At 36.5% G+C, this 14,896-nt stretch overlaps 1 protein-coding gene across 1 annotated transcript in view; it reads left to right on the top strand.

The window, feature by feature from the left end:
- The window catches only part of LRRC2 (leucine rich repeat containing 2), a 52,244-nt gene that overhangs the window by 11,859 nt on the left and 25,489 nt on the right, over nt 1–14,896 (top strand). The window contains exon 3 of the mRNA XM_037374220.1: nt 5,620–5,776. Coding sequence (XP_037230117.1) covers nt 5,620–5,776 — 157 coding nt within the window. The remainder of the gene's footprint in view (nt 1–5,619; nt 5,777–14,896) is intronic.

Here is a 14,896-nt window from a genome sequence, read left to right as displayed (position 1 = left end):
CAGACGCTAGGAGAAGTCAGAGCTGGGATTGCCTGTGCAGTTTTACAGGCAGATAGCCAGCTCAGCTTGCTGTTGGCTGGCCACTTAGGGTTGGCAGCAGCAAACAGCACAGCCCTGTGAAGTGTCCATTTGGGAACTGGCTGCTCAATCCTCTATCTCACTTGCTTTTAGCTGATAAGTGTTTCCATTATGTTTCCCCTTTCCTCTCATCAGTGAAGCAGTAATATATCCTCCAGACAGTTGATAGCTAAATCTGAGTAGGTTGTTGGTATGACTTACAGATTTAATTTTGAGAACAGGGCTTGCTTCTGGGCTGTAGCAGTTCTCTTTCTGGATGCTGTGAAGTTAGGTCTTCAGGAGGAGTAATCCCCAGCACAGGGATTTTTCAAGATCAAAGCAAGTGGCTTTACCACATCCTTGCCATAGGTCTCAGTGGAAGGGTTCTCATTGGAAACTTCAGCAGCAAATGAGCTGAGTGCACAGATCAGCTAATGATGTTATTTGCCACGTTGCAGTCAGTTAGAATGGTAGCTTGTGTTGGGCACTAATCAGTGCCTAGGCTGTCTAGACGGTAAAAGTGTAGACATGTAGCAAAGATGCTATCGTCTCGTGCTCCACATCCATACAGCGTAACAGTGAATCTGGCCCACTGATTCTGCATTGTTGAGTGTCAGGTTAAAAATGGGTTTCATAAAACACCCCATCATATACTGGAATAGCTTGGAAAATTATTTTGAAAATCACCTGGATAGTGCTTTTTTGAAAAGATCTTGGATCTCCTCCTGAGAACCTTTGTAAGGGAGAAAATCAGAACAGATAACACATTTTGAAATCCTACTAAGATGTTCTTCCTTCCAGGACCCCTGTGCCACTTTTTTTTCCACCTGTCAAATGCCATTGAAATTTTAATGTATTTGCATTAGGGGGAGACCTAATAATAATTTTCCTAATAATTCCTTGTAATTACTTAAACATATCTGAGGAAAAATAAAGCTTATACAATGAATGTTAGGTTACAGAAATAGGCACAGACCACTAGCTAAAGAGAGTAGGGCTTGATTTTACAGCATATGAGTTCTGAGGAATTGTATTCTGTTTATGCAGATCCGTAATTCCTTGTGGATGATTAATTCTTACTAATTATCATTCATGTTTAGGCTAATTTTTTGAGATGTGCAGTTTAAGCCTCTAGACATTTCAAGTCACAAAGGTTTTCTAACAGCATGGTCACACGAACTTAAAAGGAAATCGAATAACGCTGTCAGTAGGGTTAATATCAAGCCTTCGTGCTTGAAGAGCATATACTCAGTGAGTCCCTTTGAATCTGAAAGTCCTCCTCTGACCTGGGTACTGGTTTGGCCATGTCTGTCCAGAGAGATTAGCTTCTACTGTGGACAGTGGTTGATAACTACAGCGATGAGATAGTTTTGTCTGTCAGAACTCCACCTGGAAGAGGCTGTGTGACAACATCCTTAAGGGTCAGTGGTCCTTGCCTACTCTTTTGCATACCAACCAAATATTTACAACTTGTGTCTGTTATCACTGGCATTTCTGCCAGCTGGGAACAGTAACGAATTAGGAAAGAAAAGGTCTTATAACCACAAAGGAACCAGTCTTATAACCTGATGTAAATGAAATCAGGCAGGCTTTTCACTTCTCTTTGTAAAAAATTAGGCAGAATCCAGTTGTATTGCCCCATGAGTGAGTCTTTTAAATCCTCTGGTGTTTGCAAAACCCATGGGATTGACAGCATGAGTATGGTGTACTGTGCCACAAGTAATCTGAGGTTCCGAAGGTATGTTTCAGAAAAACTTGTTATTTATCTGAGAGTTTTCCAGGCAAACCCACCACAAAAAGTTGCTGTGTAAGGACTCTGAACTCTTGAATTGTCTGTTTGAATCAGTCGCCTAGGAGAGAATGATGAAGAGTTGATGAAACCCTTCACTGAGATCCTTTGTACATGTAGACATGTATCTACAGGATTAAATTAGTTCTTCAGAGAAATAGCACTGCTACTAGAGCAGAATGAAAACTATGGCAAAATAATTCCATGAATATTCATATAATTTTTTCAGTGACTTCACTTTAACTGTTTTTCCCCTCTGAGTGTTTACTTTCTGCTCCTGACTAATGAATGTTGATTCTCCAGTGGGTCAGTGAATTTCAAATGATTTTCAAAAAATATTCAGGAAAAACAAATTTTTGAATTTGTGACATCAATATTGGGAAAGGAAAGGTGATGATATTCATCAAATGTGGAGCAGGACTGTTCTTGGCTGTGCTGCTTTACCTAAGCAGAGGATCTGGATGCATATGTACTTTAAACAAGTTCAGTGTTAAATGTGCATGACAAGTAAATGAATGAGTGATGGTAAAATCCTTTACTTGTAAATCATGACCTTGCATATCATTTTTTCACAGAAAAAGGCAGCAAATTAATTAATACCTTGGTATTTATTCTCACAGTTTTATCATCTAACTTAGTGTGTATTTTCACAGAGAACAGAGAATTTCCATTTGTTATTCCCAGCTGTTAGAGCAGTGAGGTATTTATTTGGCGCAAAGGGTCAAGTAGAATTGCTGCATTGAATGGACAGAGAAAATGTCTCTTGTGCTTGTTTAACTTCTAGAGGTCTTTTTTCCTCTGACGTGTAAAACAACCGACCCAGCCAGGTAATAAAGGTGTCCCTGAGACATATTAGTTTTGGAACTAACTCCTAACTTTCTCAAAGATAGGGAGATTTGGATCCAAGGAGTTGATTTGGCCCATGACAGATAAAACTACAGAGATAGAAAAGAAATTACATTGAAACTTCTCAGAACTTTGACCACCATTTTAGTTCAGGCTCATATCTAGCAGGTAAATTTTCTCCTGGTTAGAAATAACATAATCAGCAATGTTTATAGGTTTGCTATTTATTTCTTTTCAATAGTTGTTTTTTTCCCCTCTCCCAAAATTCAAAGGAGTTTGAGGTATTGTTTTGCTGTTAAAGGCAAAAAACTGGCTATCCTCCAAGTGTCAGTCTTCATGGAGCAATTTATCAGCAGGCTGCCAGCTTTAGCATGGCAGCAGAAGATTACAAAAGAACACAAGGGAATCAGAGAGTAAAGAAAATGTAAGGCTTGTGCAAATTTCAGTTCCCATCCCTATCTAGTTTGTAAATGAAGTAAAATATCACATCAGTTTATGTTTCAGTAACACAAAATATATTGTTAGGAGGAGAATGCTAAAACCCCCATATTATAGCAAAGTATTTGTAAGCTTACATTTGCAAATTGTAAATACGATTATACAATTTAAAGAAATAATATCAAGAAAAAAAAAGTAAGTCAGGGCAATTGGTAGAAGAATGGAACCTCCTTCCATTCTTTTGAAGTTATGCCTGATTTTATTTCAGTTACTGCACATACCCTCAATACAGAAGTAAAGATTAATTAAAAAAAATTTTTATTAATAAGAAAAATTTAAAAAAATGTTTTGGTTTAATTTTTCTAAAACAATGAAGGAGTTTGCTCTTAATCTGAGAGAGTGCTTTGTGTGCTGCACTGTTTTTAGTGTATCAAGGAGAAGTCTGTGGGATATTCCCTTCAGTCTGGGAGAACAGCAATTCTGTTGGCTTCACAGGAGTAAGCGTTCCCTTTTGTTCCCTGCTGTATGTGCCAGTAAGGAGCTGGAGATGGTCTGTTGTGACAAGGTACAGAAAACCAGTAGGTCAGTAGAAAGACAAAGACAGACCTGGACTGTGGAGAAAGAGAGTAGCAAATGTTATCTGTTACTGAGACATCTTTTTCAATCCAGTATGCCTACCCTGCATGTGCTTTCTCTGTGAATTGGGGTTCTTCCCTACAATGGCATCCATGACACTAGAGCTACACGCTATCCCCTATGAGCTGCATTTTCAATTCTGTACAGGTAGGAAAGACAACACTAATTGAATTTGCAGTTGACATTTATTCTTTTATTTGCTGCAGAACAATGTGCAACACTGAAGGTGGAGGAGTGGAAACCCACTCCAGAAAGTTGCAGAGATTTCTCATTACCAGCCCTGAGGCATTTCAGGCATTTTATTTTTTAACTGCCATAATTTGACAAATATGTAAGATGGATCACAATGAGATATACACCTAGTGAGAAAATGAAACAAGAAATGAAACAATCTGTATTAAATATGGAAAGGCAGGTAGCAAGGCAGAAATGTCTGCATGATTAAATTTGAAAAGGACTGAAATTAGAGCCAGCCACAACCAAAGGACACCTTATAATCAACAGTCCAGTATATTTATAATTACAGTTAGATGTTTTAGTTTAGCTAGGAGTTAAGTAGTACTATTCCTAGTTAAGAAGTTCAGAATTAATAAAAAACAACCAAAATGCATCACTCTTGTCAATGTCTTAGGGGATCTATAAAATCTAGAAAAAAAAAAAAGTGGGGTAATGTCCTCTGATAAAAACCAGTAATTCCTATTGTGTTGTATTCTTCATGCACAGGAAACAAATTTGGAAGTTATAAAGGAATTGCAGGCTGAAACTCTTATGTGACTTTTTAAAGAGCAAAGTTAGTGATAGGACCTCATACAGATTATTTATTTTAGATGTTACCAGTGGACAGTGTTATAAAATCCAGGACAACCTGGTAAATTATGGTGCTGCATTAGAAAGTGGAATTTAAATGATCTTACCTTCAACTTTATGAATTGATTTTTGTCTGTTTCAAGTTCCAGAAATTTTATGACATAACTGAAACAAAGATGTGTACATCTGAACTGAATATCAATTAATTAAAAAAATTGGAAGGATTAAAGGCTTTAAAACTTTTAGTTTCAGTAACTTTTATACATTGGAAATTTTGGACAAATAGAATAGTCTGAAAATTACTCAGAAGCAAATTTATTTGCTGTGTATATGGAACAATACTGGAATTCTTAAAAAGAAGAAGATTCTACATGTCTAAACAAGAATGAATTGTGATTGTGGACAGATTTAAAAATTGAATATTTCTATTCTACCTAAAGAAATCTAGTAAAAATTTTAAAACATTGTTGAAATAACTTAGGAAGTTAAGTCTCTTATTTGAAAAAAGGTTTTCAAAAGTTGTGTGTAACCTATTTGAAATGTTTCTGTTCCTTGGACTGTGCTCTATCTTGGTAAACTGGTAAACAAATTTTGAAACATTGGCAGGTATTAAGAATGTAGTGACACTTTTTTTTTTTTTTTTTTTTTTGGCAAATTCTGTTTAGATGTTCTCCACACACTCATTCTTCTCTTCCATGTTGCATTTTACTGCGTCTTGATGTGTGAACTGAAATGTGTTTTTAAAAAAATCCTCCAGCTGAAGAAAGGAGATAGTATGGGAGACATGAAACGAGTTGACTGCTTCAGATAGGTGTCAGTTTTAGAGCAAAATGATTGCATTAGCAGGTAAAAAATGAATATGTAGTGACAGCTGTAATGCTTTTCAAAAGCAAAGAGCTCCTATGAGAGTTTGGCAAATTGCTGTTCTATATCAAGATAGTTAAGGCAAAGTGTGGAGATTTGGCTGTGAAATTTTTCCCCCCTGCATGGTAGAACAAAATTCTAACTTTATGCTCTCTATTTACCTGTTCTTATTTCATTTACAGGAATTCCCAGATTCTCTGAAAGAACAGATCTATCTGAAAGAATGGCACGTGTACAGTACATTGATACAAACCATTCCAGCCTACATTGCATTATTTCAAGATTTGAGAGTACTGGAGCTGTCAAAAAATCAAATCAACCACCTCCCAGTGGAAATTGGTAAGTGGTTTCAAGATATTCAGCTGTTTATGCTTATGCCATTTTGCTGTATTACAGGGAAATGAACATCCGTGGATATCCTTATCAAATTAATGATAATTGTCTTCTTGCTTGTTTCCAGTGAACAGTCCCTTCTAAATTTTTACAGCTCTTTGGCTGTAATTATACTTGCTTAGTTGTATGCAATACCATGTGTATAGTATGGCTTACACATGGGAAAAATCTGACACTTTTGTTATCTGACTGTAAGTACTATAAGGCAGTTATTTGTGTTGAAGTAGATCAAAAGTTCTTTCTGAGAACAGGTGGTGTGTTATGTTCCTTACAGGTTAAGAAACACAGAAGTATTACAGAATTATAAACCTCAAACAAGATTAATTGAAACATAAGATTGTGATAAAAAGGAATCAAAAATATAATGTTGCATAAACCCCACCTTTTGAATTTTGTAGTGAGTTCAGTAATGATCCCCATTTAATAAAGTGGTATATCCATCATGTCATCAGGGTTTTTGGAGAAACACATTCTCAATGCATACATACTTCGGTCTTTGTTATTTTAAGCTACATAATAAGACTTCTAGTGTTTGGTTCTCCTGTGTTTTCTGATCGTACAATATTAAAAGCTTGTTTGAAAGACTGTAACGGTTTGAGAGGGATTTACTGGTCTTACAAGGAAGAGTGTTGCTGTAGCCAGTGGTATCTTTGAAAGCTGAGGAAACCGGGTCTGCTATGAGATCCCCATAGTCAAGTCCATGCACCCAGTGGTACTAATACATCAGCCCTTGTTTTTAAATGCAACAGTCCTAAACTTTCCCCATGATTGGTATTCCGTATATATGCTAAGAGCTAACAACTTAAAAAAATAAGATAAAAACTAAAACCTCCACCTCCATAGTTATCAGAGGTTTAAGTAAGAAAGACAAGGAGAGACCACCCTAAAACACAGAAATCAGCGCTAGACTCTTCTATACTTTTCTACTCTTTTTCTACTCTATTAATAGAGTAACACTCATGCTTTTGATTTATTTACTAACATTTTACACAGAAAATTTCCCACTGACATAGAGATATATTTCGTAGTTTCAACCTAGCAGCTAAATACACTAACAAATCATAAACAAGACACAAGCAGGAGATAACAGACATAAAATAAACTAACTGTTTTGTTAGCACTTTGACCGTGGAACTCCGATGGGTCAGTGAGTTTAATGGACAAACACCTTCCACTAGTTGGTCTTGAAGAAAGGGGAAAGGACATAATTTCTTTCCAGAGGCTACCCTAAACCACTAAACATAAGATTTTAAAGGGTCACTGCTTGACAGTTGAGGCAGGTAAAGGCTAAGAAAGTTTTTTCTTTCTTCTTGCAATATTGTGCATGGTTAAAGAAAATAATCCCCAAGAGAAAGTGATTATGAATGGTAGTAAAGTCTGTTTCCAGAATAAAATTTCCATCATTCTATCATAACCAATTCTTTGTGGAAGGTAATGTAGAGGCTGCATAAGACCCTTTTTAGGGAAACTGGGAAGAAAATTTCAAATGCTTCTAGAAGCAATAACTGTTCTTTCAATCACATTTAAATGATGATTTCTGCTTATCAGTAGCTTTCACGTTACTCCCATTTATTCACTTTCCCTCCTATATATGTTCATCCCTCTAGCTTATATTGAAGGTGTTGCTTTCTTCCTTTTAATGCTTTTGTTGCACTTTTATTATGTAAATGTTTAACTGGAAGGCCCAGTGAATGTTAGGAAACCTTTTGTTGTAAGTCCTGCCTCAGACATAAAGTTACAGCACTCACCATCCTTCTCTTAACAGTGAACTCTTGTTCAGAATTTTTTGTCAGGATTCATTATATGAGAGTGGGCATGATTGTACTAAACAACTCGCCTGGAGAAACCTGTTTTTGAACCTTTCCTTTTGAGACACTGCATAACCAAATTAACAAATCTGGTTAGCCATAGATGTTACTCATAAAATAATTCTACATCACAGCAGCAATTCTAGCCTATCCAGACAAAGACACAGATTTACCAATGTAGTTTAAAAAGAAACAATACAAAAAAGCCCATCTAGGACTGTGCAACTGAAGAGTTCCACATTTTTTTTGCCAAAACTGCCTAATGATTTTCAGTCTTAGTGAATGTCCTGTGTTGATAGACCACCTATTAGTAATACAGTGGAGATACCCTTGTTGTTATGGCATAAATTACAGAGGAGTTTTTATCTCAATTTGTATAATGCTCTCTTTGTGGACATGTAAGGTGGCATGCTTGCAAATAGCTGTATTTTTATTTCATGTACTATACGTGCATACAGACAAACACTACTATGTATTTTAAATGTTCATTATTTTAATAAGACATTATTATGAAAAGTCTTGGATATTTTGAAGTTTTTGGATGCTGCTTCAAAATGAAACCTTTCATACTTTATTTACCTAGCTGCTAAATTATCACAGGGAAAATAATCAATGTGGATTTGGTTTGGGAGCTCTAAGCAAGGAGTGAGGACTGGGTGCTAAATCAGAAGGTAAGGTCTCTGGAAAGGTTAAGTGCTAATGCATTCATCATCTTGTGTTCTGTTTACAAAACAGCAGCAAGTAGGTAAATATCACAGCTAAAACATACTTGAGAGTAATGACAGATGGTTAAATTTGGCAGTGACATGCATGCTGTTGAGTCTTTAATCTTCAGACAGAATTGAAGCCAAGTTTAGAGCAACAAATCATCCAGCAGAAACTATACTGGTAAGCCATGTTTGGTCTACTTTTGATTTTCACAAGAGGGCCTTAAAGGTGTGAGAGAACAGGAGATGCTAAGAATATTTACAGTAAAAAATGTATCACTGCATAGCAGTCTTTGGACTAAAATACCTGCAGGAACTGAAGTTCGTGTTCCTGTTTTACTTGATTTAGAAGGGAATGTTCTACTCTGAATCAGAAAGAAAGACTTGAATCCATTCTCAGATATTTCAAATCATACTCTTAGCTATAATCATCTATGCACTTGAACAGACCAAATTTGGGTCGGAAATCAGACAAGAATACTTTTGATTTGATTCTCTTTGTGGAATAGCAAATATTTCCATGGGAAGCAAGTAAACAGAAATGGAGAAAACTGTAAAATGGAGTAGTTGCTTGTCTCAAAGTTGTCAGGTCTGGTTTTCCGGGGAATAACAGAAAAAATGAACATGGGGGTAGCTGGGGGATTTTCTTTGGCAATCATTTCTAGGTGAGTTTGCAGTTCTGGCTCTGACTGCATGGCTGCAGTGCATCTGCTGAATATCAGTTAATACTAGTACATTAGTGGTTGCTGTACTCAAAAACATTCAGTAGAATGTGTTCCCACATTCACAGAGAAAGTAGTGAACTGCATTTTCACATGATCCCAAAGCTTTTGTGCTGGGATGGGATAGTGAGGGTGTATCAGGATTTTTTGTCCCAGAAATTACTCATGAAACATTTCAAAGAGCTGTTAATAAAATATTTGTTCATTTATGTTCTCTCACATTTTTGATATGCCAGATATTTCAGAGGAAAAATAACTGTGCTTTTGAGACATATTTTAATGAGAAATCACAGTAATTGTTTTGGTCTCCTCCCTATCTTACAGTATAGAATTTCATTTGTGCATGCCATTAATCCAATTTCCTAAAACTCAGAGGGGAAAACCGTGAGTAATACAGTTTTAATGATTTCTAGGTACCTAAAATAGCTTTTTCTATTAATAGATTCCTAGTGTGCTGATGTGTGAGTTTCCAAGAAGAAAATACGTATTCTCAGTTTAAATGCAGTCTACTTCTGAAAAGCTGCAGATTCATCTTTTACACTTGGCATTTATTCATTATTGAATATTACAGGTCCAACAGCTCAGTCTTGTATACAACTGAGGAAAATTTTCTTTATATTTCCCATTTGAAGGGAAAGTATTAAAACCCTCAGTCTCAAGTTGACTCTTTTTAGGAGGATGACAGCTGCTTTAAGGCAGTGATGGCTTGCTCCTATTTGAACAGCTAGTAAGCTCCTCAAAATTTAACCATTGGCTAGTACATCACAAAAGTACAAAATTGTTCTTTTAATTGAACTAACTAGAGAGGAAACAATCTTATTTATTCATCTGCTTAAGCTATCAAAAATGGGAATATTGTACTAAAATGTAATAGAAACATACTGCTTTAAAAATTTTGACATCACTGGATCTTGCAAAGGCCAATACTTTATTAAGCTAAATTTCTTGAATGGATTTTAAATAGTGCCATTGGGTGCTGAGATCAGACTGCCGTGGAAACTATTCATTACATTAATTATTTTTGCCAAAATATTCCTATCAATTGACTTTGTCATATTGCTTTATGTAACTATATTATGTATAACAATGTTAGGACACGTTCCTACACAGAGCAGGTTGGTATTAGCAAACTGATTTATTTCTCAGTATTCATTTGGGTCTTAGTGGGAATGTTGGAGGCTGTGCACACCATTTTGGTTATGATGGAAAAGTTTTATCCAAGAAGAAGCTTTTTCTGTTTCCAAGGTGATAAAGATGTATTGTTCTACCCTCCCAAACATTTTACTTCCTGTTTGTTTCTGATGCTGGGGAAGCTTTTCCCATCCTGGAGACTGAGTGTATAATACTCTGCTTTGCCCTTGGGAGTTATCCTCTTTTCTGGGGATCTCCAGGGAGATAAGAGTCCATGTTTCAGCTTAACTGCTCACATGAAAACAGGAAGTCACATACTTTTCTATAGAATTTCTGATTACCAAAGTATCTTCAATTCAGCTCACTGCATTTTTGTTGTAATTAATTTTCTTTTTAGACTTTTCAGTAGACCCTCACCCTATATTTTTTCCCCAAAGCTATCTCTCTCTACCATTCAGTCCACAAGAACTTCATGTTTTTCCACCTCTATTTTCCTACAAGAAAACCTTCTTCCTCCCCTGGCCCTTACATTGTACTAATACTCCTCTGCGCACAGATCAAATTCCCCAAATTTATCCTTTTTATTTTTGTTTGTATTAGTGACTTGCAATTTCTCTCAGCATGTTTAAATATTTTTAATTGAACACATGAAGGTTGGTTAAAGAGTGAAATTCTACTAGCCCATGGTCAATCTGTTACAGTGCTATAGCTTTTATAAGTCTTAGTGCCAAAAAGAGGTTTTACAATTTTATTATGCAAAAGGATTTCAGGAAGTCTTCATCCCTACTTTGCTTGGATGTTTTGAGCAAAAGTAAAAAAAGAATAAATTGGTGTTTTAACTGTTACCTGTAAGCTTGAACATCAATATCTCCTTTCAGATAAATCAAAGGCAATGTCACCGATTCCACAGAGAAGACTGGAAATAGGAGACTATTTGTCTTGGCCCATAGAAAGCTGCTATCAGATCACTGCAGATCAATGCAAAAAATTGCTTTGTGTTTTACTCCAGTTTATACAAGTGGACTTGTGTTTGCATTGAATAGGATCCTTAAGTAATAAAGACTCTCTGTAACCTCATCTGTACTTTGTCTCTGACACCGTATTGAGAACACTAATGTAGGCTTTTTAAAATGGTCAAGTTGCATTACTGTTATTACTGTGCTGCACTGTCCATCCAAAATTATAGTGTTTAATTACTGGTTTAATTTTTTAAAATAATGAAATAAAAATTTAACCTGGGAATAAACGCTATGTTAGGCAACAACTATAACATTGCAGCTCCAATTTAAAAATAAAATATTCTTAATGGTGAAATTGCCAGGGAAGACATGGATTTCATTACGCTTTTACTGCCTCTCTTGGAAAACACAGAGATGTTAGCTGTTTAACTCCCTAATTTGCATTTCTTACAGAAGTGAAAATTCAATGTCATTAAGCATAGCTAACAACAGCATTATAGCAGCAGTGATCTTATTATTACTACTTTTATTTGAAAAGTTGTGCTTGAGTATTATTTGAATATATGTGTGGCAGGTATGACAGTCTAATCCTGCCCTACATTTGTGCCTATGTGAAAGGGGTGTCACCCCTTCTGTCCCCTCCTAAGCTTGCCTCAATGGTTGCATTGTATGCTTATATATAGCCTGGGGGTGGCTAGGCACCACACCTAAGAGACTGGAGAACTGCACTAAGAAGGTATAAATAAGCTCCTAAATACAGATTACATGGTAGTGAAAGTCGTTCATACTGCCTTACTGTCCCTCTCACTCCCTCCTAATCCTCCAGCTGTTACTGCAATGAACCCCAAACGTGGATGAGAATGGCTGGAATTTTTCTGACAATGCTTATGACTTTTGAAGGTAATTTAGGGATTCATTGCTCCCCAAGTTTGCATTCCTTCAGCCAAGATATCTAGATTTGGGAATTTTGAATTGTGATGAATCTTGTCTTATAGTCATATATATGTGCTCCTTCTCTCACAAAAGTAGCCTAGCAGTCTTGTTTAACAGATTTAGGGGAAAAGAAGAGTGACAATCTTACTCCTTTTTTCTGAGAAAGGAAAAGGTCTCAGTCTGTAACCTAGATTACTGTTCAGGCAACTCATATAACCTAATTCTATCCCTGTGAAGATTGTTGCTTGTAAGACTTTAAACAGTTTTTTTAGAGGAGGGAGTAATTACAGATGTGGACCTGAATGGAAACTAGGTTGAAATTAAAAATTTATAAAGGAAAAGCAAGTTGTGCTCAACTGATTTGGTTTCAGTCTTTCTTTTGAGAAGATGGTTGATCTTTAAGTAGTATGTCTTGTCTATCTGATGTTCCATAAAGTACTTGATACAATGAACTATGGAAAATGAATGTTTGATCTAATAAAATGGATTTTGATACAACATTGTGAAAATGAGCAAAAGACTTGCTAAAGCAGAGGCCACAAGGCACTCATTTGGAAAGACAAGCTATCGATCAGGAAGAAGATCACTGGTGGAGTTTCTCAAGGATCAGTTTTGAATTTATTTCTTAATTAAGAAACTTTGAGGAACTAGGCTACTGAATTTTTCTGCGGACACAGTTTGGGTGTTATTGACATTGCACAAACAGAAGGAAATATGAAAGCCTGGATGAGCAGATGGGCTTCCAAGAAAGCAGGGAGATTAAATTAATGATTACAGAGTTCAAGGTCATGTACACAGCAGTTAATAATTTGTGCAGGAAGTCATGAGCTCATTAAATACAAGTAACTGAAGAAATAAAATCCCTAATCTAACATTCACAGAAAGACAGTCTAGTGTGATACATACATAAAGTTGTGGTCATCCAAATTCAAGAAAAGTTATTTCAGATGGGAACAGACACAAAAGAAGTCTATTAGGACTATTTGAGGAGAGGAATTTTTATTTTGTGAGAGGAGATTAGAAAAACTGGCTTAGTAAAATAATTTCTGATATGTCTGCTACCTGTGAAAACATCACAGAAGTAAACATCAGGGAAGGAAAAGAGCTATTTAAAGATAAAATTGGCAAAAGAATTAATGTTTATAAAACGTCTACAAATAAATTCAGACTGGCAATCTGAAAACCATTCCAAATCATGGAAAAGATGAAACTCTCTAACTTTGTTTTTCTGTAAGTACAGTGGATGTAAAAAACCAAACTACTTTTAATAAGGAATGAAATAAATAAAAAAATGAGATTATATGAAGTGATGGTGTAAGGATTTTATCCAGGAGGTCCCGGTGAGTGCTATGTATGTCTTATGGTCCTAGAAGAAGGGTTAATACTTGGCTACTGCTCAGCTGTCAGGTGGCATAACTTAAGCCACTGGAGAGCCTAGAGGTGAAAAAACAGCTGTAACACAGAATTGCGAGAGATTGCTCCCTGCAGGCAGATCTCAGTGAATTGTATCCCACTTAGCTATGATGTACTGAGTTTGTTATCAGAATTAAATTCAGTTGTAAGACTCGTGGTTTTTTCCAGTAATTTTCATAACGTTAGCTACAGCAATTACTGGCAATTGCCTGTAGATTCTGTAGTGCACTTCTGTCAGATTAGAAAGACATTATATATGACCAGAAAAAATGTGATGCATCTTCTATTTACTCACTTCCTTACACCTGCAAGCTGGGACAAACTATTGTGAACATTGACATACATATTAAAAACTGTGAAAGGAGAAACAAGCTTGAAAACTCATGGTTTCAGAAGGCAAGAAATTCAGAAAGGGAAGCGATGCTTGTCTCTGTCACTCTGCCCTGAAAGGTAGTTAGATGTTTGTGGGTTTTTTTTTGGTTGTTGTGTTTTTTTTTTTTTTTTTTTGTAAGCAATTCTACTCAGTGTCTCCTAGTTATGCACCAGAGGTACATCACCGCAACAGAGTCAGAGAAGACGATGACTAGGAGGCTGGTGGTGCTAGGTGACTTGTTCTCCAGCTACTAATGGAATTAAGAAGTAGAAATTTCGGTGGCTGAAAGTTAGCATATACCTCTGTTGTGGGTTAACAATCACAGGCAGCTAAGCCTCACACAGCTTGCTCAGCCTCCCACATCTGCTTGGTCAGTCAAAAGTGAGAAAACTTGTGCATCAGGATGAAGACAATTTAATAGGTGAAGAAAAACAAACAAGCAAACATACAAGTGATGAAAAAGTATCACTCACCACCAGCTCACCAATGCCTAACCAGTCCCTGAGCAATAGCCACCTTGGAAAACTTCTCCCCACGTTCCTTCTCCACCCCCAGATTTCACTGCTGAATGTGATGTTATATGCTGTAGTATGGCCAATGGGGGTCCAGTGTCTTGGACTTCTCCCCTCCCAGACTCTTACCCACCCCTAGCTGACTCACTGGGCCAGCAGAGTGAGAAAGAGAAAACTTTCATGCTGTGTAAGCACTGTTCAACAATAGTGAAAATGTTGGTGTGTTATCACCACTCTTTGGTCACAAATCCGAAACACAGACAGGGCTGCAATGAAGAAAATTAACTCCATTCCAGACAAGCCCAGTACAATATCCCAGCGCTAAAAGAAAAGACAAAACCTCTCGGTGTTAATAAGTAAGTAGTTCCTTTTTCATTCCAGTGGGATTTACTCTCCTTCACTGAGGGATTAATGGGATGAGGAATTTATTTGCGATTCTCTAGTGCTCCATTTTATGGCATTTCTGCTTCAGTGATTATTTTGTTGCAATGCAGTGGTTGTATATGCC

This window comes from Falco rusticolus, chromosome Z (genome assembly GCF_015220075.1).
Source record: "Falco rusticolus isolate bFalRus1 chromosome Z, bFalRus1.pri, whole genome shotgun sequence".
NCBI classification, from domain to species: domain Eukaryota; kingdom Metazoa; phylum Chordata; class Aves; order Falconiformes; family Falconidae; genus Falco; species Falco rusticolus.
Note: the sequence above shows the minus strand (reverse complement) of the source record. Positions and strands in the feature narration are given on the sequence as shown.